This window comes from Salmo salar, chromosome ssa13 (assembly GCF_905237065.1).
Source record: "Salmo salar chromosome ssa13, Ssal_v3.1, whole genome shotgun sequence".
NCBI lineage: Eukaryota > Metazoa > Chordata > Actinopteri > Salmoniformes > Salmonidae > Salmo > Salmo salar.
Genome location: NC_059454.1, coordinates 26,534,196 through 26,556,665, shown reverse-complemented (window position 1 = coordinate 26,556,665; position 22,470 = coordinate 26,534,196). Strand labels below are relative to the sequence as shown.

At 43.0% G+C, this 22,470-nt stretch overlaps 1 protein-coding gene across 5 annotated transcripts in view; it reads right to left on the bottom strand.

The window, feature by feature from the left end:
• Positions 1–1,332: 1,332 nt before the first annotated feature.
• Positions 1,333–22,470, bottom strand: part of LOC106566685 (voltage-dependent L-type calcium channel subunit alpha-1D) — a 93,869-nt gene continuing 72,731 nt past the window's right edge. For 3 of the 5 annotated variants that reach the window (XM_045693084.1, XM_045693085.1, XM_045693086.1), the window contains exons 30-48: positions 22,022–22,105; positions 20,194–20,322; positions 17,407–17,472; positions 17,216–17,307; positions 16,946–17,105; positions 16,486–16,613; positions 16,086–16,182; positions 15,861–15,963; positions 15,329–15,430; positions 11,928–12,064; positions 11,169–11,285; positions 10,215–10,576; positions 9,397–9,423; positions 9,118–9,258; positions 6,031–6,191; positions 5,772–5,896; positions 5,441–5,575; positions 5,169–5,354; positions 1,333–5,087 (exon numbers count right to left, since the gene is read on the bottom strand). In XM_045693084.1, the coding sequence (XP_045549040.1) occupies positions 4,791–5,087; positions 5,169–5,354; positions 5,441–5,575; positions 5,772–5,896; positions 6,031–6,191; positions 9,118–9,258; positions 9,397–9,423; positions 10,215–10,576; positions 11,169–11,285; positions 11,928–12,064; positions 15,329–15,430; positions 15,861–15,963; positions 16,086–16,182; positions 16,486–16,613; positions 16,946–17,105; positions 17,216–17,307; positions 17,407–17,472; positions 20,194–20,322; positions 22,022–22,105 (2,649 nt within the window). In that variant the 3' untranslated portion in view covers positions 1,333–4,790. The remainder of the gene's footprint in view (positions 5,088–5,168; positions 5,355–5,440; positions 5,576–5,771; positions 5,897–6,030; positions 6,192–9,117; positions 9,259–9,396; positions 9,424–10,214; positions 10,577–11,168; positions 11,286–11,927; positions 12,065–15,328; positions 15,431–15,860; positions 15,964–16,085; positions 16,183–16,485; positions 16,614–16,945; positions 17,106–17,215; positions 17,308–17,406; positions 17,473–20,193; positions 20,323–22,021; positions 22,106–22,470) is intronic. The other 2 variants (XM_045693087.1, XM_045693088.1) reach the window with 2 other exon arrangements.

The window sequence follows — 22,470 nt, the reverse complement described above, 5'->3', positions numbered from 1 at the left end:
AATCCGGGAAAAAATTCCCTGTCTTAGGTCACTTTATTTGAAGAATGTGAAATGTCAGAATAATAGTAGAGAGAATGATTTATTTCAGCTTTTATTTCTTTCATCACATTCCCAGTGGGTCAGAAGTTTACATACACTCAATAAGTATTTGGTAGCATTGCCTTTAAATTGTTTAACTTGGGTCAAACGTTTTGGGTAACTTTCCATAAGCTCACCACAATAAGTTGGGTGAATTTTGGCCATTTCCTCCTGACAGAGCTGGTTTACCTGAGTCAGGTATGTAGACCTCCTTGCGCGCACACACCTTTTCAGTTCTGCGCACACATTTTCTATAGGATTGAGGTCAGGGCTTTGTGATGGCCACTCCAATACCTTGACTTTGTTTTCCTTAAGCCATTTTACCACAACTTTGGAGGTATGCTTGGGGTCATTGCCCATTTGGAAGACCCATTTGCGACCAAGCTTTAACTTCCTGACTGATGTGTTGAGATGTTGCTTCAATATATCCACCTAATTTTCCTTCATTTCATCTGTTGTGAAGTGCACCAGTCCCTCCTGTAGCAAAGCACCCCCACAACATGATGCTGCCACTCCTGTGCTTCACGGTTGGGATAGTGTTCTTCGGCTTGCAAGCATCCCCCTTTATCCTCCAAACATAATGATGGTCATTATGGCCAAACAGTTCTATTTTTGTTTCATTAGACTAGAGGACATTTCTCCAAAAAGTACGATCTTTGTCCCCATGTGCAGTTGCAAACGGTAGTCTGGCTTTTTTATGGCGGTTTTGGAGCAGTGGCTTCCTCCTTGATGAGCGGCCTTTCAGGTTATGTCAAAATAGGACTCGTTTTACTGTGGATATAGATACTTTTGTACCTGTTTCCTCCAGCATCTTCACAAGGTCCTTTGCTGTTGTTCTGGGAATGATTTGCACTTTTCGCACCAAAGTACGTTCATCTCTAGGAGACAGAACGCGTCTCCTTCCTGAGCGGTATGACGGCTGCGTGGTCCCATGGTGTTTATACTTGTGTACTATTGTTTGTACAGATGAACGTGGTACCTTCAGGCATTTGGAAATTGCTCCCAAGAATGAACCAGAATTGTGGCGGTCTTAATTTGTGGCGGCCTTGGCTGATTTCTTTTAATTTTCCCATGATGTCAAGCAAAGAGACACTGAGTTTGAAGGTAGGCCTTGAAATACATCCACAGGTACACCTCCAATTGACTCAAATGATATCAATTAGCCTATCAGAAGCTTCTAAAGCCATGACATCATTTCCTGGAATTTTCCAAGGTGTTTAAAGGCACAGTCAACTTAGTGTATGTAAACTTCTGAACCACTGGAATTGTGATACAGTGAATTATAAGTGAAATAATCTGTCTGTAAACAAGTTTTGGAAAAATGACTTGTGTCATGCACAAAGTAGATGTCCTAACCGACTTGTCAAAACTATAGTTTGTTAACAAGAAATTTGTGGAGTGGTTGAAAAACGAGGTCTTCAACCTAAGTGTATGTAAACTTCTGACTTCAACTGTACATAGCCCCAGGAAAAGTACGGTCTCACCATCTCAAAGACATTTTGAGCCAATGATATAACCTCTGGTGCAGTAGGTATCATTACCGGTCCTGGAAGGCATGCATGCATACCGTTGTGTCAGGATTTGAACCCCACTGAGCCTAAACACTCACTGAGTGGTCATTTCTAGATGGGATACAACTTTTGTCAAATTGATGTCAAAGTTATTTTTAAAATTATTTTTAGCTAACCTTAACGCTTTTCCTAACCTTAACCTATTTCTCCTAACCTGCTATGTGAAAAGTACATTTTGACCAAAGCTGTATTATCCCTTCTAGATAAAACCCCACTGAGTGGCCATCACTATGCCATGTTTCAGTGTTGAACTGAGAGCGTTGTTCTGTGTCAAGAGAAAGATGGGAGTTATGCTGAGGAAACCCTAGTCGTTGTAAACACTATATTCCATTGTTAAGGAATTTACATTTCCTGACGCCATTTCACAAAGATCCCTGACATGACATGGGTTTATGTTGAACTTGACTTTACACGTTTGGAAAATGCATATTAGTCATACAGCTTTATTGGCCACAGCTATGTGTCTTCAAAGCATAGATTTTCCCTTTTGGTATTTTTTTGAAAGAGCCCTTTCATTGCACATACTGTAAAGGTTGACAGGACATGAACACATTTCCATGACAGTACCCAGTTGAAGAAGAAACACAGTAAACAGTTAAACTGCTCTAGTGCTGTACAATACACAATGAAAAACAGTTGTCCTCAATGTAACCTGAAACTATTTATCTCTGTTGGCAGTGAGCTAAGATGGTAAATGGCAAACCCTCCTTCTGTAGAGCCATACTGTACATATACTTCAGTGAAAGCAGCTCTTTTTGACATCATAGTCATTCTAAATCAACATTATCCTCCTTAAACTACTATGCTTAAACATAATGCATTCTAGCGGAAAAAAGGCGACAAGATTATAAAATATAATTTCATATTAATTCACAAATAAAACATAGGCATGGGGACGATATTGCTATACCTGTAACGATTCATAATTAACCAAATATAAAGCATCACTTTTCTATAGTTTATTTTTCTTACAGGGTTTAAAAAATATCTACAACTTAATAGCTTTTTCCTTCCACTAAAACAACATGGTTTCTAGTGTCTGTACCTGTACATGTGTCTATCGATCGGAACCCTGTCATCCCTGATTACTTGGGCAGGAATGAGTGTGTGATATTAGAATACACTGTTTTCTTGTATGTTGGTTGTTCACAGTTTCAAAAAGCGGTCTGTAAAATGGCCACTACACCTATGACTCACTATTCTCAGTATCTCTGTGCAGAGGGTAAGGCAAATGGGAGGCAGGGGGGGATATGCCTGAGGATTGGAACGTGATGTCACTGATATGTGATTTCTGTATGAAGTCATTGAGGCGGTGACACTAATCCTACTCATCCTGAGTGCACTGCAAACCTAGCATTACTGCATCCCCTAAGGGACAACCCCTACCTATATCTCACTCTCTGTTTCACTGGGTGTTGCCAGACAGAGAGAAAGAAAGGGGTGAAACTCCTCTGTAGTTGGATCCTTAGCGTGTCCCTCCATAACTCCACTCCTCTGTAGTTGGATCCTTAGCGTGTCCCTCCATAACTCCACTCCTCTGTAGTTGGATCTTTAGCATGTCCCTCCATAACTCCACTCCTCTGTCGTTGGATCCTTAGCGTGTCCCTCCATAACTCCACTCCTCTGTAGTTGGATCCTTAGCGTGTCCCTCCATAACTCCATTCCTCTGTAGTTGGATCCTTAGCATGTCCCTCCATAACTCCACTCCTCTGTAGTTGGATCCTTAGCATGTCCCTCCATAACTCCATTCTGTAGTTGGATCCTTAGCATGTCCCTCCATAACTCCATTCTGTAGTTGGATCCTTAGCGTGTCCGTCCATCTCTCCATTCTGTAGTTGGATCCTTAGCGTGTCCGTCCATCTCTCCATTCTGTAGTTGGATCCTTAGCGTATCCCTCCACTCCTCTGTAGTTGGATCCTTAGCGTGTCCCTCCATAACTCCACTCCTCTGTAGTTGGATCCTTAGCGTGTCCCTCCATAACTCCACTCCTCTGTAGTTGGATCCTTAGCGTGTCTCTCCATAACTCCACTCCTCTGTAGTTGGATCCTTAGCGTGTCCCTCCATCCCTCCACTCCTCTGTAGTTGGATCCTTAGCGTGTCCCTCCATCCCTCCACTCCTCTGTAGTTGGATCCTTAGCGTGTCCCTCCATCCCTCCACTCCTCTGTAGTTGGATCCTTAGCATGTCCCTCCATCCCTCCACTCCTCTGTAGTTGGATCCTTAGCATGTCCCTCCATAACTCCACTCCTCTGTAGTTGGATCCTTAGCGTGTCCCTCCATCTCTCCATTCTGTAGTTGGATCCTTAGCGTGTCCCTCCATCCCTCCACTCCTCTGTAGTTGGATCCTTAGCGTGTCCCTCCATCCCTCCACTCCTCTGTAGTTGGATCCTTAGCGTGTCCCTCCATAACTCCACTCCTCTGTAGTTGGATCCTTAGCGTGTCCCTCCATCCCTCCACTCCTCTGTAGTTGGATCCTTAGCGTGTCCCTCCATCCCTCCACTCCTCTGTAGTTGGATCCTTAGCGTGTCCCTCCATCCCTCCACTCCTCTGTAGTTGGATCCTTAGCATGTCCCTCCATCCCTCCACTCCTCTGTAGTTGGATCCTTAGCATGTCCCTCCATAACTCCACTCCTCTGTAGTTGGATCCTTAGCGTGTCCCTCCATCTCTCCATTCTGTAGTTGGATCCTTAGCGTGTCCCTCCATCCCTCCACTCCTCTGTAGTTTGATCCTTAGCGTGTCCCTCCATCCCTCCACTCCTCTGTAGTTGGATCCTTAGCGTGTCCCTCCATAACTCCACTCCTCTGTAGTTGGATCCTTAGCGTGTCCCGCCATCCCTCCACTCCTCTCCAGCGGGCAGTGTTTCCATCCATCTATTCCTTCCACAGAAAGAAAGGCACTCCAAAAGGCACATCTCTCCCTATATAGTGCACAAGTGCACTTCATACGGTATAGGGTGCCATGTCAGGCTGCCTATGTGACTGACTGCTATAGGGTGCCATGTCAGGCTGCCTATGTGACTGACTGCTATAGGGTGCCATGTCAGGCTGCCTATGTGACTGACTGCTATAGGGTGCCATGTCAGGCTGCCTATGTGACTGACTGCTATAGGGTGCCATGTCAGGCTGCCTATGTGACTGACTGCTATAGGGTGCTGATGCATATCATCTCATCAGTCAGATCCTCTTCACATTTCACACTCATGTCCGGCTCCTCATCACTGTAGTCATGGAGATTACGGTCCCTGAGGCTCGTGGCCGTCACTTTATCCGTGGCCCCCGTTGCCCCCGCTCCATTACCCATACTGCCATTCAGCAGGTTGCTGGCAGCACTCTCCATCTCGTCGATGGTCATTTCGCAGGCGTCCGCGATCTCATGCTTCGTCGCCGCCACAAATTTGGGGTCCTTGGCGTATTTCCCCAGTCCTTCTGAAATCAGCACCTGAAACAGGAAAAAGAGGGAAATCATTAAATCAATCAAAGTGTGTGTGTGTGTGTGTGTGTGTGTGTCAGGGCTACTCACTGCCTCCACTAGGCTGTTGGCACTGCCTATCTTCTGGTGGTACTGCCTGCGGTACTCTGGGGGGATCTGGAGCTGTGAGGGGGAGTAGGTGAGGCTCAAAGGGGCTTCCGGGGCATCAGTGTACCAGGAGCTTCTTCTCACAGAGCCAGGGGTGCTGCTCACACTGCCCGGACCACGCCAGTCCACCTGGATACCCACAAACACACACAGACACACAAAAATGTATCAACACATTTACATTCATAAATGCACACACACACACACACACGTACCTGGATGAGGGGGGTGTAGTAGGGGGAGTGGTCCCTGCTGATGGGGGAGGTGGGGGGCGTGGCCCAGGAACGTAGAGAGCGTGATGGAGAGAGACGCTGGACTCTGCTGGAGTCCAAGCCAGCCACTGCCATCACCTAGGCAACAGGAGAAGAGGAGGGGTCAAGGAGGTCAAACCACATAGACATACCTTTAATTCATTGCCTAAATTAAGACTCACACATGTTTGTGTGTATGTGCAGTGAGTTGTGTCAATATTTTGTAAGCTAATTGTGCGAGAGTAAGTCTTTCAGTGCATATGGGTAGCCATCAGTTTGGTTCAGTGGTACGCACCTGTTGCTGCATCAGATGCAGGGGTAGAGCTGTTCGATGGGGAACGGAAGGGGTCAAGGGGATGTCATCATCCTGACTGCTATGTCTCCGCAGACACTCAAAGTTGAAGGAGGGTCTGTGGGGCGCTGGAGGTTTAAACACAGGAGACACCTATCATTTACATCTATGGATCTCATTACAATGAGTGTTCCATCATCATCTTTATCAGCCAATCAGTGACACCCCTGATTTAATCACTATGGTAACCAAGGTACCTCACCCTGAGGTGTAGAGGGGAACAACCGTCGCTTTGGCGACCGCCCACCATCTTGGTAAATGGGTTGTTGGTCGTCGTCAAAGAGAATATCCAGTTGATGGTAACCCCTCGATGCATTTGTGTCCAAGTCAGTTTGAAGGTCTTGAAACTCCTTATGGGGCATCCTGAGCAACAACCAGACAACAGCATCAGTAAACAACCACCTTGTCAACAGCAGCCACATCTGGACAGGTACTGATAGAGTAGAGTGCAGTAGAGTAGAAGAGAAGAGAGGAGAAGAAAGGAGAGTACAATAGAGGAGAATAAAGGAGAGCATAATAGAGGAGAGTAGAGGATAATAGAAGAGAGGAGAGGAGAGTACAGTAAAGGAGAGCATAGTAGAGGGTAATAGAGGAAAGGATAATAGAGGAGAGCACAGTAGAGGAAAGCACAGTAGAGGAGAATAGAGGAGAGTACAGTAGAGGAGAATATAGGAGAGTACAGTAGAGGAGAGTACAGTAGAGTAGAGGAGAGTAGAGGAGAATATAGGAGAGTACAATAGAGTACAGGAGAGGAGAGTACAGTAGAGTAGAGGAGGAGAGGAAAGGAGAGTACAGTAGAGGAGAGTACAGGAGAGGAGAATAGAGGAGAGTACAATAGAGGAGAGTACAGTAGAGTACAGTAGAGGAGAGTACAGTAGAGGGGAGTAGAGGAGAGGAGAGTACAGTACAGTAGAGTACAGTAGAGGAGAGGAGAGTACAGTAGAGGAGAATACACTAGATTAGAGGAGAGTACAGTAGATTAAAAGAGAGTACAGTAGAGAGTACAGTAGATTAAACGAGAGTACAGTAGAGGAGAAGAGAGTACAGTAGAGTAGAGGAGAATACAGTAGATTAGAGGAAAGTACAGTAGATTAAAGGAGAGTACAGTAGAGGAGAAGAGAGTACAGTAGAGGAGAAGAGAGTACAGTAGAGGAGAAGAGTACAGTCGAGTAGAGGAGAATAGAGGCCAGTCGAGTAGAGGAGAATAGAGGCCAGTCGAGTAGAGGAGAATAGAGGCGAGTCGAGTAGAGGAGAATAGAGGCGAGTCGAGTAGAGGAGAATAGAGGCGAGTAGAGGAGAATAGAGGCGAGTAGAGGAGAATAGAGGCGAGTCGAGTAGAGGAGAATAGAGGCGAGTCGAGTAGAGGAGAATAGAGGCGAGTCGAGTAGAGGAGAATAGAGGCGAGTAGAGTAGAGGAGAATACAGTAGATTAGAGTACAGTACAGTAGAGTACAGTAGAGTAGAGTACAGTAGAGTAGAATTTATTATTATTATTAAACCTTTATTTAACCTGGAAGGGCTCATTGAGATTTAAAATCGCTTTTTCAAGAGCGCCCTGGCCAAGATAGGCAGCACCAAGTCATTACAAAAATTACAGACAAACAACATGAAAAACTACAAATAATCTAGTAAAAACCATAGAATTCACAAGAGTATAACAAAATCAAAAACTGCAAATTAAATACATTGACAGGTCAGGGAATCAGTCTCAAGATCATTCATCAGTGATTTAAAAATACCAATCGGGACAAGTTCTTCCAGTTTAAAAGTATTTTGTAAGGCATTCCAAGACGATGGTGCAGAGTACATAAAAGCCCTTCTACCAAATTCAGTTCGGACATTTGGAACAGTTAGCAGGATAAAGTCCAGCGAACGAAGAGAGTACCCACCACATTTCTGAACAATAGAAATGCCCAAATAAAATGGTAGTAAACCCAAAATGGCTTTGTAAATAAAAGTATACCAGTGACTGAGCCTACGAGTGACTAGAGAAGGCCAGCCAACCCTGGTATACAAAGTGCAGTGGTGCGTGAGGGTTTTGCGGTTTAGAATAAATCTCAATGCTCCACGGTAAAGGCTGTCAATTGATCTCAAACACTGAGCGGAAGCATTCATATATAAAATATCCCTATAGTCTAGTAAAGGCATAAATGTAGCTGATACTAGCCTCCTTCTGGCCTCAAAAGAAAAACAGGCCTTATTCCTAAAATAAAATCCCAATTTCAGCTTCAATTTTTTAGTAAGTTGTTGAATATGCAATTTAAGAGAGGCCGTCATCAATTAAAATTCCAAGATATTTATATGCGGTTACAGTCTCAATCTCAATGCCCTGACAGGTAGTAATAGGTGAAAAGTTCAGAGGTCTATTTCTTGCTTTAGAAAACACCATTAGTTTAGTTTTGTCAGTATTGAGGAGAGTAGAGGAGAATACAGTAGATTAGAGGAGAGTACAGTAGATTAGGAGAGTACAGTAGATTAGGAGAGTACAGTAGATTAGGAGAGTACAGTAGATTAGAGGAGAGTACAGTAGAGGAGAATACAGTAGATTAGAGGAGAGTACAGTAGAGGAGAATACAGTAGATTAGGAGAGTACAGTAGATTAGAGGAGAGTACAGTAGATTAGAGAGTAGAGTAGATTAGAGAGTAGATTAGAGGAGAGTACAGTAGAGGAGAGTACAGTAGAGGAGAGTACAGTAGAGGAGAGCAGAGCAGAGTAGAGGAGACTAGAGTACAGTAGAGGAGAAGAGAGTAGAGGAGAGTACAGTAGAGGAGAGCAGAGTAGAGGAGACTAGAGTACAGTAGAGGACAGTAAAGGAGAGGAGAGTACAGTAAAGGAGAGGATAGTACAGTAGATTAGAGGAGAGTACAGTAGAGGAGAGTACAGTAGATTAGAGGAGAGTACAGTAGAGAAGAGGAGAATACAGTAGAGAAGAGTACAGTAAAGGAGAGGATAGTACAGTAGATTAAAGGAGAGTACAGTAGAGAGTACAGTAGAGGAGAATACAGTAGATTAGAGGAGAGTACAGTAGAGAAGAGGAGAATACAGTAGAGAAGAGTACAGTAAAGGAGAGGATAGTACAGTAGATTAGAGGAGAGTACAGTAGAGGAGAGTACAGTAGAGGAGAGTAGAGGAGAGTACAGTAGATGAGAGGAGAATACAGTAGATGAGAGGAGAATAGAGGAGAGGAGAGCACAGTAGAGAAGAGGAGAATACAGTAGAGGAGAGTACAGTAGATGAGAGGAGAATACGGTAGAGGAGAGCAGAGGAGAAGTGGTTTCCAGGTGATACCTGTCATTGTGCAACATGATGTCATCCTCCTGGTACTCCTCGCCACTGAAGTATTCTCCTGAGCCCTTGTCATCATCACTGTCTGCTCCCCCTGGCTTCTCTCTACGGATGGTTGGGTACAGAACACCCCCTGATTCTGACCTGGGGTCAAAAGGTCAAAGTTCAACCATAAACCTTTTTAAGGGGTGATTGAGGTATAGTATATCAGTAAAGCAGATCATATTAACCAATGCGAGATTGGGGTCATTAAAGGGTGAAACAGTAGTTTCACAGACATACCTAATGTAGGTGTCATAGTAGAGCCTCCTGTCCAAGCAAGCACGTTGTGGTGAAGGAAATGTGTATTTGGGACAGGGGAAGGGAAGGGCATGCAATGACAAAGACAAGACACAATCTGTAATGTGAGACAAACAAAAATAATAATCCTGGTAATAAAATGAATGGGTCTGGAGTGTGTGTGTGTGTGTGTTACTGATAGATACACACAGTTCCAGGATTTCAACATAAAGATCTCTTAGTGGTGCAAGAATGAACGGTGCTGAAAAGATCCATTCTATGAAAGGCCAAGATATGTGAAAGACATAGCTATGGTAAGGATGTGATGGGGGCAACAACTTCAAAACCCAAACGCCCTATTCAGATCCGCATCTGTTGTCATGGGGTTCATCTCATTCAGCTCCACAGCTCCTAGACCTTACGCAAGCAAGTAACCATTGTTCTCATCACACATGAATTCAAACCTACAATAATCCCCTAGTTCATTACCACACTGTAAAAAAAGATGTTGATTCAACGTACAATTGTAAGGCAACCAGCTGCAATAGGATTGGCAGCTTACTCCAAATATATTGGTTGAGAAAATACATTTTTTTGTGTGAAAATGTTGTTGAGTGAACTCACTATCTTATTGCACCTTGTTGCCTTACAATTGTACGTTGAATCAACATCTTTTTTTACAGTGCATACATTCATTGACTACTGCATTAAAAATGGAGAGAACTATAATATTATGTAACCTTCAACCAGGAAGTCCCTTTGAGGTTAAGAGAGCTCTTTTACTAGGGAGACCTAGCCAAGAAAGCAGCATCCTAAGTTACCTTGCCGACTGGACCGTGGTGAGGGTGTCAAAGTCAACACTCTTGCGGTGTGAGCTGGAGGAGGGTGTCCCATTAGCGGACGAGTGCTCGCGGCGGAGGCAGCACCGCTGCCCCCCTTTGGTCAGGGAGGGCACAGTGGGGATGTTGGCGTTGTTGAGGTTGGCGTTGGAGGACATGGGGGATTTGGGGTAGTAGTGGTTGTAGGGGTGGGGGTCACCAGCCCCTTCCTCAGGGCCGACCTGAGAGGGCTCCACGAATGCGTGGCAGGAAGGAGGCGGGACCTGGAGGGGCCGCTGGGTGACAGAACCCCGGTGGTCCCCGTTAATGTGATTGGTGTGGTTGGCGAACAGCACGCCGTTCCTCTGTAGAGACAACACTCGGGTCAGTACAGGCGACCATAAAAACACAGTGACCAAACTTAACCACTGGCTTTGGGTCTGTCCTGGTGGTAAGGCACGGCCATTGAGGTTTTAATTACGATCTTCACTAAATGATGTTCAACAGATAACGAGGGTATTAAATTAAAAGTGCATTTAGTGAAGGTTTGTGTGCAAAACATTATATGTAAGTGGAGTAACTTTAAAACCACTGGGTTGAATAAGTATCATCTAGTGTGTGTTCTGGGTTTTCAGGAAATATGAGTATTATCATCTTTAAACTAGTCTAGACGAGACTTGATTCCTCTCTGTAATCATACAATGGAAATGACATTATTGTCAACATCTCAGAGTGAAATATCTGTTGTGACTGAGTCAATATGCAAGCAAGCTCTTCCCACTGGCCAAAGAGTGGACCAACAAAGTAACTGTTTTAATTGGGGCACTTGTTTTAGCTCAGCTAGCAACCACGTGAACTGAGTTTGGGACCATTCCATTGGCTGTAAAAAAACAAATTCTATGTGTCGGGTGAGTTAAATCAAGCGCATCTATTGAATGAACTGGGATAGTGATTTACCCTAGACACCTCATCATCTTCTTCTGCATTCATGTCTACAAGGCCCTCGTCTTGTAGGTCACATGATATGACTCGGCGAATTTCGGGCCCAATATCATGCAGTGTGCGGAGGCCAGCCTGCAACAACGACAAAAGAGCAGCTGAGAGCTGGCAGGAACACCTACACACAAACATGAACTGAAGCATAAGGTCAGACATCCAGTACAGTACACACAGACAAATCAGACTGAGGAGGTGCTTTGTTCATCAGGGTGAGTGTGCACAGCACTGCTAATCCAGAATTGATCAATCATTTCTGAGGAACAACATTCTCTTTATCTCTGATTGTTTCCAGAAGCAGATAAGAAAGGGTATAGTCTGCAGGTGTATGGCTAGAGGTGACATAGCAAAGTGCAGGCCAGGGAAGCAACATTGTGTTCAGGTGCAGTGGCCTGCTGATTTGCAGATGTCCAGCGGGGATTGGACAAAGCAGTCCTAGTGTGATTCAACCAATCGCTAACTAGCAGTTACATATTGTTTACCCATATTAATGTATTATCTTACTATATTAGCCACGTATTTTGGTTTGTAAATCCTATTAGTTAGTTTCAAAGGTTATTATCTTTTAAATTGTACAGGTATCTGCAGGTCAAATAAATTGACTTGTGTTACAGTGTACATAGATTGGCCTTAATAGTGTGAGTTTGGTAACTATTGACAACTCTAGAGGAGGTGGAATGGTACAGTCCAGTACAGAACAGTACAGCAGTTGAGACTCACCTGGAGGGCGATGGTGGAGTTCAGGCTGGAGAATGAGTGTCTTCCCACCAGGCCTTGCTCTTTGCGTTTCTTGAATTTCCTGAAGTAGTCCTGTATCAGGAAGGTGGCATAAAACTTCCCCACGGTTACCTCGTCATCTGAGTGAACAGACCACACAAACGTCTCCACTGTCAGCACCTCACCACGCCGCACAGCATCCTGGGAAATAACACTAGGCCCGAAGACACAATGGTACTCTACCTCTCCTATAGGAACTCTTCAGAGCACTCCAACAATCGGCTGAATACCATATACATGTATGCTGGCTTTATCATGAGTCTGTTTTGAATAACTGATATTCCGCAGAAACCCAACAACATTTTTTTAATATACAGTATACAGGACTAGTCAGAAGTTTGGACACACCTACTCATTCAAGGGTTTTTCTTTATTGTTACTATTTTCTACATTGTAAAATAATAGTGAAGACATCAAAACTATGAAATAACACATATGGAATCATGTAGTAACCAAAAAAGTGTGAAGAAAAAATCTAAATATATTTTATATTTGAGATTCTTCAAAGTAGCCACCGTTTGCCTTCATGACAGCTTTGCACACTCTTGGCATTCTCTCAACCAGCTTCATGAGGTAGTCACCTGGAATGCATTTCAATTAACAGGTGTGCCTTGTTCAAAGTTAATTTATGGAATTTCTTTCCTTCTTAATGCATTTGAGCCAATCAGTTGTGTTATGACAAGGTAGGAGTGGTATACAGAAGATAGTCCTATTTGGTAAAAGACCAAGTCCTTATTATGGCAAGACCAGCTCTAATAAGCAAAGAGAAATGACAGTCCATCATTACTTTAAGACATGAAGGTCAGTCAAAAACTTAGAAAGTTTCTTCATGGTCGAACTGCTGGAAAGAAACCACTACCAAAGGACACCAATAAGAAGAAGAGACTTGCTTGGGCCAAGAAACATGAACATTAGACCGGTAGAAATCTGTCCTTTGGTCTCATGAGTCCAAGTTTGAGATTTTTGGTTCCAACCGCCGTGTCTTTGTGAGACGCAGAGTAGGTGAATGGATGATCTCTACATGTGTGGTTCCCAACGTGAAGCATGGAGGAGGAGGGGGTGTGATGGTGTGGGGGTGCTTTGCTGGTGACACTGTCTGCTCAAGGCAGTAACCAGCATGGCTACCACAGCATTCTGCAGCGATACGCCATCCCATCTGGTTTGCTCTTAGTGGGACTATCATTTGTTTTTCAACAGGACAATGACTCAAAACACCTCCAGGCTGTGTAAGGGCTATTTGACCAAGAAGGGGAGTGATGGAGTGCTGCATCAGATGACCTTGCCTCCACAACCACCCGACCTCAACCCAATTAAGATGGTTTGTGATGAGTTGGACCGCAGAGCGAAGGAAAATCAGCCAACAAGTGCTCAGCATATGTGGGAACTCTTTCAAGACTGTTGGAAAAGCATTTCAGGTGAAGCTGTTTGAGAGAATGCCAAGAGTGTGCAAAGCTGTCATCAAGGCAAAGGGTGGCTACTTTGAAGGATCTCAAATATACAAATATTTTTGGTTACTACATGATTCCATATGTGTTATTTCATAGTTTTGATGTCTTCACTATTATGCTACAATGTAGAAAATAGTAAAAATAAAGAAAAACCCTTGAATGAGTAGGTGTGTCCAAACTTTTGACTGGTACTGTATATATGTATGTATGGATGTAGGTAAGCAGACCAGCTAGCCACTGCGGCTCCTCATGATGAGTTCAGATTTTTTGTGGACCCCACCCGATCAAAGTTGCCCATCCTTGCACTAGAGTATCTGGTATTATCAAAATATGAACAGTTCTGAAACATAGAATTGTAAACAGCCAAACAGACACTAGCCTCAACTCAATACAGCCATCGTACCACAAAATCATGACATGAAACAAGAAACGCTTGTTTTCTTTCAAACCAACACAACCACATCTTACTGAACATATGAGTCTATCAAACAGCTACACATCCACCTACAGTATCTAAGGGTTAGCTACAGTACAGGGATACTGCCACAGTTAGAAGCACCTAACAAGAAGACTACAGCAGAAAGAGAAGAATATCTAAACTGTTAAGAGACGAGCAGGCCAGGGAAGCAGTACAGAACAGGGAAGCAGCGATCTGTGTCACTCAGCTAGTTAGTAAGCAGACTGGGGACAGCTAGGGCACAGGAGAGAGAGGCAACTCTAGTTCCATGCCACCGGCCAAAAACAGAACTGCTGCAGGAAATTCCGGACGGCAGAGAGAAGGAGAGAGCAGAAGAGACTATGGAAGAGGGGAAAGAGGAGGAGGGAAAGCTGTGGAGGAGAGAAGCTTGGCCAGAGAGAGAGAGAGAGAGAGAGAGAGAGAGAGAAATCAAGAGGAGTTAGTAAACTATAGCAGAGCATGCAATGCTAGAACAAGCCAAGCATCGGAGCTAAAGCAGAAAGTATTGTGCAGCAAAGGATAAAAATGAAAATAAAATACCACAAATAATGTTTTCAGCAAACTATGGCACAGTGAAGAACACTACAGGTTGGTCATCATCAATCAGCATCGTACAACACAGCACAACACCACAGACTGTACAGGTCAGTATGGCTCAGGTCAACCAAGCAGTATACAGAACAACAGTTCAGCATGGCATTTCACAGAAACACATGGGTGCTGCGATATTCCCTTCCTATAGAGTACACTGCTTAGTGCACAATGAAGTGAATAGGGAGCCATATAAGATTGAGCCTGGCCTGAGTATCACTAGGAAACCCCAGAGTCAGGCTGTAATGAGCATGTGAGTACACTGTGGAGGGAAAAAGAAAGTGAGATAAGGTGAGTTTCGCCGAACTTAAGTGACAGTCTGCAGTTTCTGTCTCATCCCCTATCTGATCCTGCTCTTATCTGGAATCTAACAACTGGGACTTTTACAGCTATTCACACACAAAACAGGAAGTGAAGACTCAACTGTCTGTCAATAATTTGTCGGAGCAAACTGTTTCACAAGTTTAGTAAGGCCATGGATCACTAATGTCAATGAATTTGTGTATTTTCAAGGTGTGACTGCTGAGTATATGCTTTGAGTTCCATGTATTGATTCTGTGCAATACCACTGCTGAGGGAAAACATTGTTGAAGGTCAGCCTGGAGCGTAGGATCGCTACCGTGATTACACACACAGTACATAAGTAATAACACTGCTTAGCTATGTAGTTTTGCACAGCGCATTTGTATGTTTAAAGTGTACATAACAATTGAGCATGTGCGGGTATACAGGGCAGTCTGACATGAGGAAGTCTCTCTTTAGCCACGCTAGCCATGAGGTAGAATCTACTGTACAGTTACTGTTGACAGACACCACAGACACATGGAGGCGGGAGCCATTCTACTGACCGCCTGCAGGGGGCACCACTTGGTCCAACAGCTTCATGCTGGTCCTCTTCCAGATCTTCTTGATGACCGCTCGCAACTCCTCATTGGCCTGTTCCAAGTTGCCTAGGAAACCAACACTTGGTGAATGATTTGGACCAATCAAGACAGCTACAGAGCAGGCCACTGTATAAGACTATTTTGAGTATATTCATTGGGTGTTTCCATTACAGCACCAGTGTGTCGACAGTGATTATGGTAATGTGGGCTCTAATGTTATTTTTTGGGAACTGTGTTTCCATATAGCTAAGGCTGACACTGAGGACTTGTGAACCTTGGCTTTAAGTCAGAGCAGGTCTACTGAGGACATGGGCCAGTGAGAAACTGGAGCCAGGCCGTGGCGGTGGAAACACAGAAATCTGAGCGTTTTGGGTAAAACACTGGGGTAAGTCCTTAGTGGAAATACGCCATCAGAGATACTGTGTGATGATTCTGTCCGATAGACTTCATAGTATGTCCTCATTCAGACATCACTGTGTTAGCTCTCAGTGCTCACCTTCAGTTTTGATCTTCAGAGCAGTCCTCACCAAGGCAAACAGAGTGGCATTGAACATGACCGTGCCATCACTGTTCAGGGGCATGTTCATTGCAACCAGTCTCTAAAAGGAGTTACGGTCATGCAACATATGAGTTAACCAGGGCAAGATTGAGCTCACAATATGAACACCTTATGTAATATGTGTGTAATGTGTGTTTGTGCTGTTTGGGTGTTCAGACACACCTTGCAGGCCACTCTGTGTGGACACAGCTTGCCGAAGCCTAGAGGAGGCTGGATGCGTCTCAGCAAGGTCACCACATCCAGATGCTTTATCCTGCCCCTGAAAGAGACACAGTGACACAGACACTGAAACCAACACACTACTGAAAGAGACACAGTGACACACACACTGAAACCAACACACTACTGAAAGCAACACCAAATACAGAAACAACACACAGTGAGAACCAATGTAAATTAATGACTGCAGGTGTGTGTGTGTGTGTGTGTGTGTGTGTGTGTGTGTGTGTGTGTGTGTGTGTGTGTGTGTGTGTGTGTGTGTGTGTGTGTGTGTGTGTGTGTGTATTTGTGTGTATTTGTGTGTATTTGTGTACTCTATGTCCAGATGGTCATGCAGACTCACTTGGCCTCAGGGTCGTATTCAGACCAGATCCTTTTAAACTCATCCAGGTGGTGAGGGCCCAGAATGGACCAATCACGCGTCAGATAGTCAAAGTTATCCATGATGACAGCAACAAACAAGTTGATGATCTAAAACAGAGACATTGTGTCAGTAAGGGATCACCTTTCTGTTTTCTCAATGACATTCCATTCAGCATTGAAAAAAGGCACAAGTTTAAGTTTGTTCTATTCTACTACTTTGATGGACCCTTTTTGTCTTCTTCTAATGCCTCTTAAGAGGAAAGTAATCCAAAAGTAACTAATCAGATTACATTACTGAGTTTGGGAAATCCAAAAGTTACATTACTGAGTACAATTTTGGACAGGTAACTAGTAACTGTAATGGATTACATTTAGAAAGTGACCTACCTAACCCTGTGTGGGTGTGTGTACATGCTGTGATTATGTATGTGTGTGTATACCAGGAAGGCGCAGAGCATGTAGAAGCTGATGAAGTAGATAATGGCGAATCCGCTGCCACAGGTTTTCTCCTCTCCAGGGTTGTAGTCTGACTCCGAGTCACACAGCTTCCCTGGCAGACATGCCAGCATGATCTCCTGCCACGCCTCACCTGTAGCACACCTGAGAAGCATCAACAACAGTAATATTAGGACTACAATGACCACAACTTTTCACCGTCCATAATAATAAATCAACTAGTCACACACACACACACACGTGCACACACATACCTGAAGAGCATCAGGACAGCTTGAGGAAAGGTCTGGAAGTTGTTGTTTCGGTTAATCTGTGTGTGGTCTACCAAGGCAATCTTTCCAAACACCTGAAACACAGCACAGTGTGTTATTGAAGAAATAAATGCTATTGGTAAGATAATCATATTGTAACTTCAACATTTCCAAAATAAATGTCTGTCAGTTACCTGCATTCCAATAACAGCATAGATGAAGAATAACATGGCTATCAGAAGGGCAACATAGGGAAGAGCCTAGGAATGCCAGAGAGAGAAAGATAGTTTTAGTAGATTGACTCAGTAAGGGAAGGTGCACCTTCACCTGTATGTTACACTCTGACCTGTATGGCTCCACTGTTACCCCAGTAGGGTTGCAGAGGGAGGGTATTACTGGAAACCTTCAAAGTTTACCAGTAAACTGACAGAATTTTGGTAACATTCAAGTTTCTTTTGGAACTGATGTCTGTGCACAGGGGGATGGAATAAAACTTTGAGGGAGTTTCTCCCTTCTACACTCCTCTGTGGTATTGTGCTACACATCCAGTCAAAAACAAGTTTCATTTAAGAAGGAGTTTGTAAGAAGGAGCTCTAATTTGTGCAACAACAAAAAATAATCCATAGACTTACTGGACATATGTTCAAACTCGCACACTTTTGATAGACTTAAGCAGCTGCAAATTATCGAGATAAAGTGTCACCACCAAAAAAAACGTAAACAATAGGCCTTTGCAAATGGGCCTTTAGCAAATGTAACATAGGACATTCATAGCACTTTTCAGTTGTACTCAAAGCATGGCATTCTATGAGAACAGCATTTAACAACAGAGTAGGCTAATAAGTCCTTGCTCAGCTAAAACTATTTGGCTAATCTATATTTCTATATTTCCAAGTCCTATTCTTGAAGATCAGGGGGTATTAAATTAATTGAAATGACTGGAAATCTGACAGACTTTGGTTTTTAATGTAAAGATGTAGCCTTATCATATTACTATCTGTATTGAAGTAGAAAGAACTGGGTTACAAGAAGCCTACGGTTAGAGCGTAGGCCAGTAATAAAAAGGTCGCTGGTTCGAATCCCCAAGCCAACTAGGTGAAGAATCTGTCGATGTGCCCTTAAGCAAGGCACTTAACCCTAATTGCTCCTGTAAATCGCTCTGGATAAGAACGTCTGCTATATGACTAAAATGTTAAATGTAAATGTAACCCATAAAGTAAAATGCAACATCTATTATGGCCAGCTAAGGAAACTATAACATTGTTTTATCTTGTATTACATGTCGTTCAATTGGTAATATACATGTTTGTCTTCTTCTAATGTCTCGTAAGAGGAAAGTAATCTAAAAGTAACTGAAAGTAATGGGCGTCACAATAGGCCTAAGGATTTCATCACGGTATTTTTGTGCATTCAAATTGCCATTGATAAAATGCAATTGTGTTCGTTGTCTGTAGCTTATGCCTGAACCATACCATAACCCCACCGCCACCATGGGGCACTGTGTTGAGGAAACCACTCGCCCACATGATGCCATACAAGCGGTACAGCGTGCCAGTGGCCATTGAAGGTGAGCATTTGCCCACTGAAGTCGGTTATGACGCCAAACTGCAGTCAGGTCAAGACCCTGAGGAGGACGACGAGCACGCAGATGAGCTTCCCTGAGATGGTTTCTGTCAGTTTGTGCAGAAATGTTCTGGTTGTGCAAACCCACAGTTTCCCCAGCTGTCCGGGTGGCTGGTGTCAGACGATCCCACAAGTGCAGAAGCCAGATGTGGAAGTCCTAGGCTGGCGTGGTCACAAGTGTTCTGTAGTTGTGAGGCCGGTTGGACGTACTGACAAATTCTCTAAAACGACATTTGAGGTGGCTTATGTTAGAGAAATTAACATTCAATTCTCTGGCAAAAGCTCTGGTGGACATTCCTGCAGTCAGCATGCCAATTCCACACTCCCTCAAAACAAACTTGAGACATCTGTGGCATTGTGTTATGTGACAAAACTGCACATTTTAGAGTGGCCTTTTATTGTCCCCAGCACAAGGTGCACATGTGTAATGATCATGCTGTTTAATCAGCTTCTTGATTGTGTGACAATAATGCTAGTACGAACTCAACCCCAGGTGCAGAGAAACACAGCAAGCAGAGGTAAGGCTTGATTATCCTGGCAAAGGAGAAATGCTCACTAACAGGGATGTAAACAAATTACATTTGTGCACAACATTTGAGAGAAATAAGCTTTTTTGTGGGTTTGGAACATTTCTGGGATCTTTTATTTCAGCTCATGAATCAAAATATTATCCTAAATATAAACCATCAACTTAGTGAATACCATTGGTGTATAATATGAGGGTTTCAGCATGAAATAGCTTTTTCATATATATATATATATATAAAAACATTTACAACCAAAACATATTGACATAATAAAATACATTTAAGTGTGTAAATGTTGTATTTTTTTTCATAAAATATATATATATATATATATATATATATATATATATATATATATTTATTTTTTATAAAAAAAAGACAAAATGTACACACTTAAATGTATTTTATTATGTCAATATGTTTTGGTTGTAAATGTTTTGGCATCAAACTGGTGGCAGTTGTGAAAAATGTTAATAGTTGGCAGAGTTTATTGAAAATAATAAGGTTGATTAGATGCTTTTTTCATTAATTAGGCAATTTTCCCTTGAACCATATGGTCGATCTACTAGAAACGCATGGACAAAATGACACAGATCTAAAAAAATACTGTATGAATATGAATTACTTTTAAAATATATATATATATATATATATATATTTATACTTGAATAACTTTTAAAATATATATATATATTTTAAAAATGATTCAAGTATAAATTACCAAAGTTATCATAAATGACCTGTTAATAACCAAAATTACCAAAGATTCTGGTAACTTTGGTAAATTACCGGTAGCTTGGCAACCCTATACCTGAGCATTTCTTCTCTCACCTGGAAGGACTTAATGAAGGTCCACAGGAGCGTTCGGATGCCCTCCCCTCTGCTGAGCAGCTTGACCAATCGCATGACTCGAAACAAACGGAAGAATGTGATGGAGATGCGAGCACTGTCCTCAGTGTTCTGAGAGAGAGAGGGAGAGAGATTGAGAGAGAGAGAGAGAGAGAGAGAGAGAGAGAGAGAGAGAGAGAGAGAGAGAGAGAGGTGGAACACCCACAGTGCTACTTTAACACACAGCTAGGAGCAGGCCAGAGATCAACACGCAGTGTGTGCATGTGTACGTACGTGCACGTGTGTGTTCAACCACCTCTGTGCATGTGTGTACACATTCAGGTAGAGGAACATGCAATAGTCCTTAACTTGTGTGAATGCGATGCAGACACGTCCCACACACATACAGTAGCTACACAAGACAAGTGTCCCCACTCCTAGGAGTCATACAGAGGCACTCCACTCCCATCTCCAGAATGTCCAGACACAAGCAAACCTGGATCCACAACATCCACAGTATGATCCAGGTCAAACATGAACAAAACAACACAGAAAAGACTGATAATGAGATGATGCTCAACACGCACAAGATCCCAAACCAGAACTGATCTTGTACTTGGAACCAGCCCACAAAACAGGCAAGACAAAACCTCAACAAAGTATACGGTTTCAGAACAGGATATTTCATGCGAACAAACGTAACGACTGACAACGTAAACAGCTCTGTGCTGAGATGACGATGACGATGAGGAAGAGTGGTGTACTGGAAGGGGCTTCTTACCCCTGGGTCCACAATCACCTTCACCACTGGGATGGCCTTGAAACCAAAGGTGTGGGTTAACCACTAACAACTTCAATTCTTCGTCCCTCATATCATTGAAGTCAGCAATTAGTCATTGACATAGTTATTGACATAATTTCTTATCTTACAACTAGTTCAGAATGTCATTACATTTCTTTATTGTTGATTCAATCAACCGTCCATGGCATTATTGAAGCGTCTTCAACAAAAGGAATCAGAGAACAACCATAACATGTTACATGAGCAACCGTATTGACACTGAAGAGACGCCATCATCTGCCTTTTATGCAAAGCCCGACCACAGTAGCTTAGTACTGATTACCACACACTGTAGTACATTCAGTACATCAAACATGACGTACAATTCTACACGTGAAGATAGAAAACACCAATATAATGCAGTACAACTTTGATCAGCACCAGAAAATAAGGAGATCCCAGAAAGACAAACTTGGTTAAATTGATATCAAATAACTATGTATATTGTTACATGTAGTAAACTTGAAATATACCATGTTGTGAGACAATATCTGCATGTGTATGTGTGGAAGTCCATATGTCTGTTTAGATTTGTAATTCCAAAAAAGGGAAAAAACAGAGGCACACAAACTTCATGATGGCACAAAGTCACAGAACAGCACCAAGCATGGGATCACTAATCTGGACAACATATTGGAGGAAGGCCTTGCAATAACCCTGGGAGTGTTTTGAAACTGTCCTATCATTACAAAATCGTACAAATCTGGTAAAGACCTGACTCAGTTGTCATCATATTTATATAGATGTCACATGCCATTTGATCTCCAAGGCTCACCGGGTTGCATTCAAGATTACAACATTACTCCAACACGGTGGACGCTACTTAACAGCTAGATAGCTCCTTGGAAAGCTATTGCTCTAGCTAGCATGGTTAATGAACATGTTTGGGACATGAAAACATGTTGGGATCTTGAATGTAACCCTGATGTTATTGCAATGCATTCCCTCTGATAGTGCTAGAGAACAAGGAGCATGAAGATGGCTACTTACATTGATCTCTGTGATTGCAATGTCAACGACGCTACCAACAACAATTAAGGCATCAAATGTGTTCCATGCATCGGCGAAATAGTGCTGTAAGCGCCAGCCCAAGGACACAAAGAGACGGGAGAGAACAGAGGCAGAAAAAGAGAAAGAGAAGGATAGAGAGAGATGTGAAAACACAGACAAAACATGAAAATATACAGCAGGAAATAGAAAAAAGAGTGTGTGGCACTGTGTCTGGGAGAATACAAAATGTATGCATGCCTCTAAGTAGCCCAACTTTACATATGAAACAGTGAATAAAGTTCTGACTATGATCTGTTATGAACCCTCTACAACCCTCTACTGTATAAGGTGTTATAAGTCTCTCACTGATACAGTGCCTTCACAGTGCTGAGTAACTGGCCACCATAGACCTAGACCCAATACCAGTCCAGCATAGGTAATACATCATA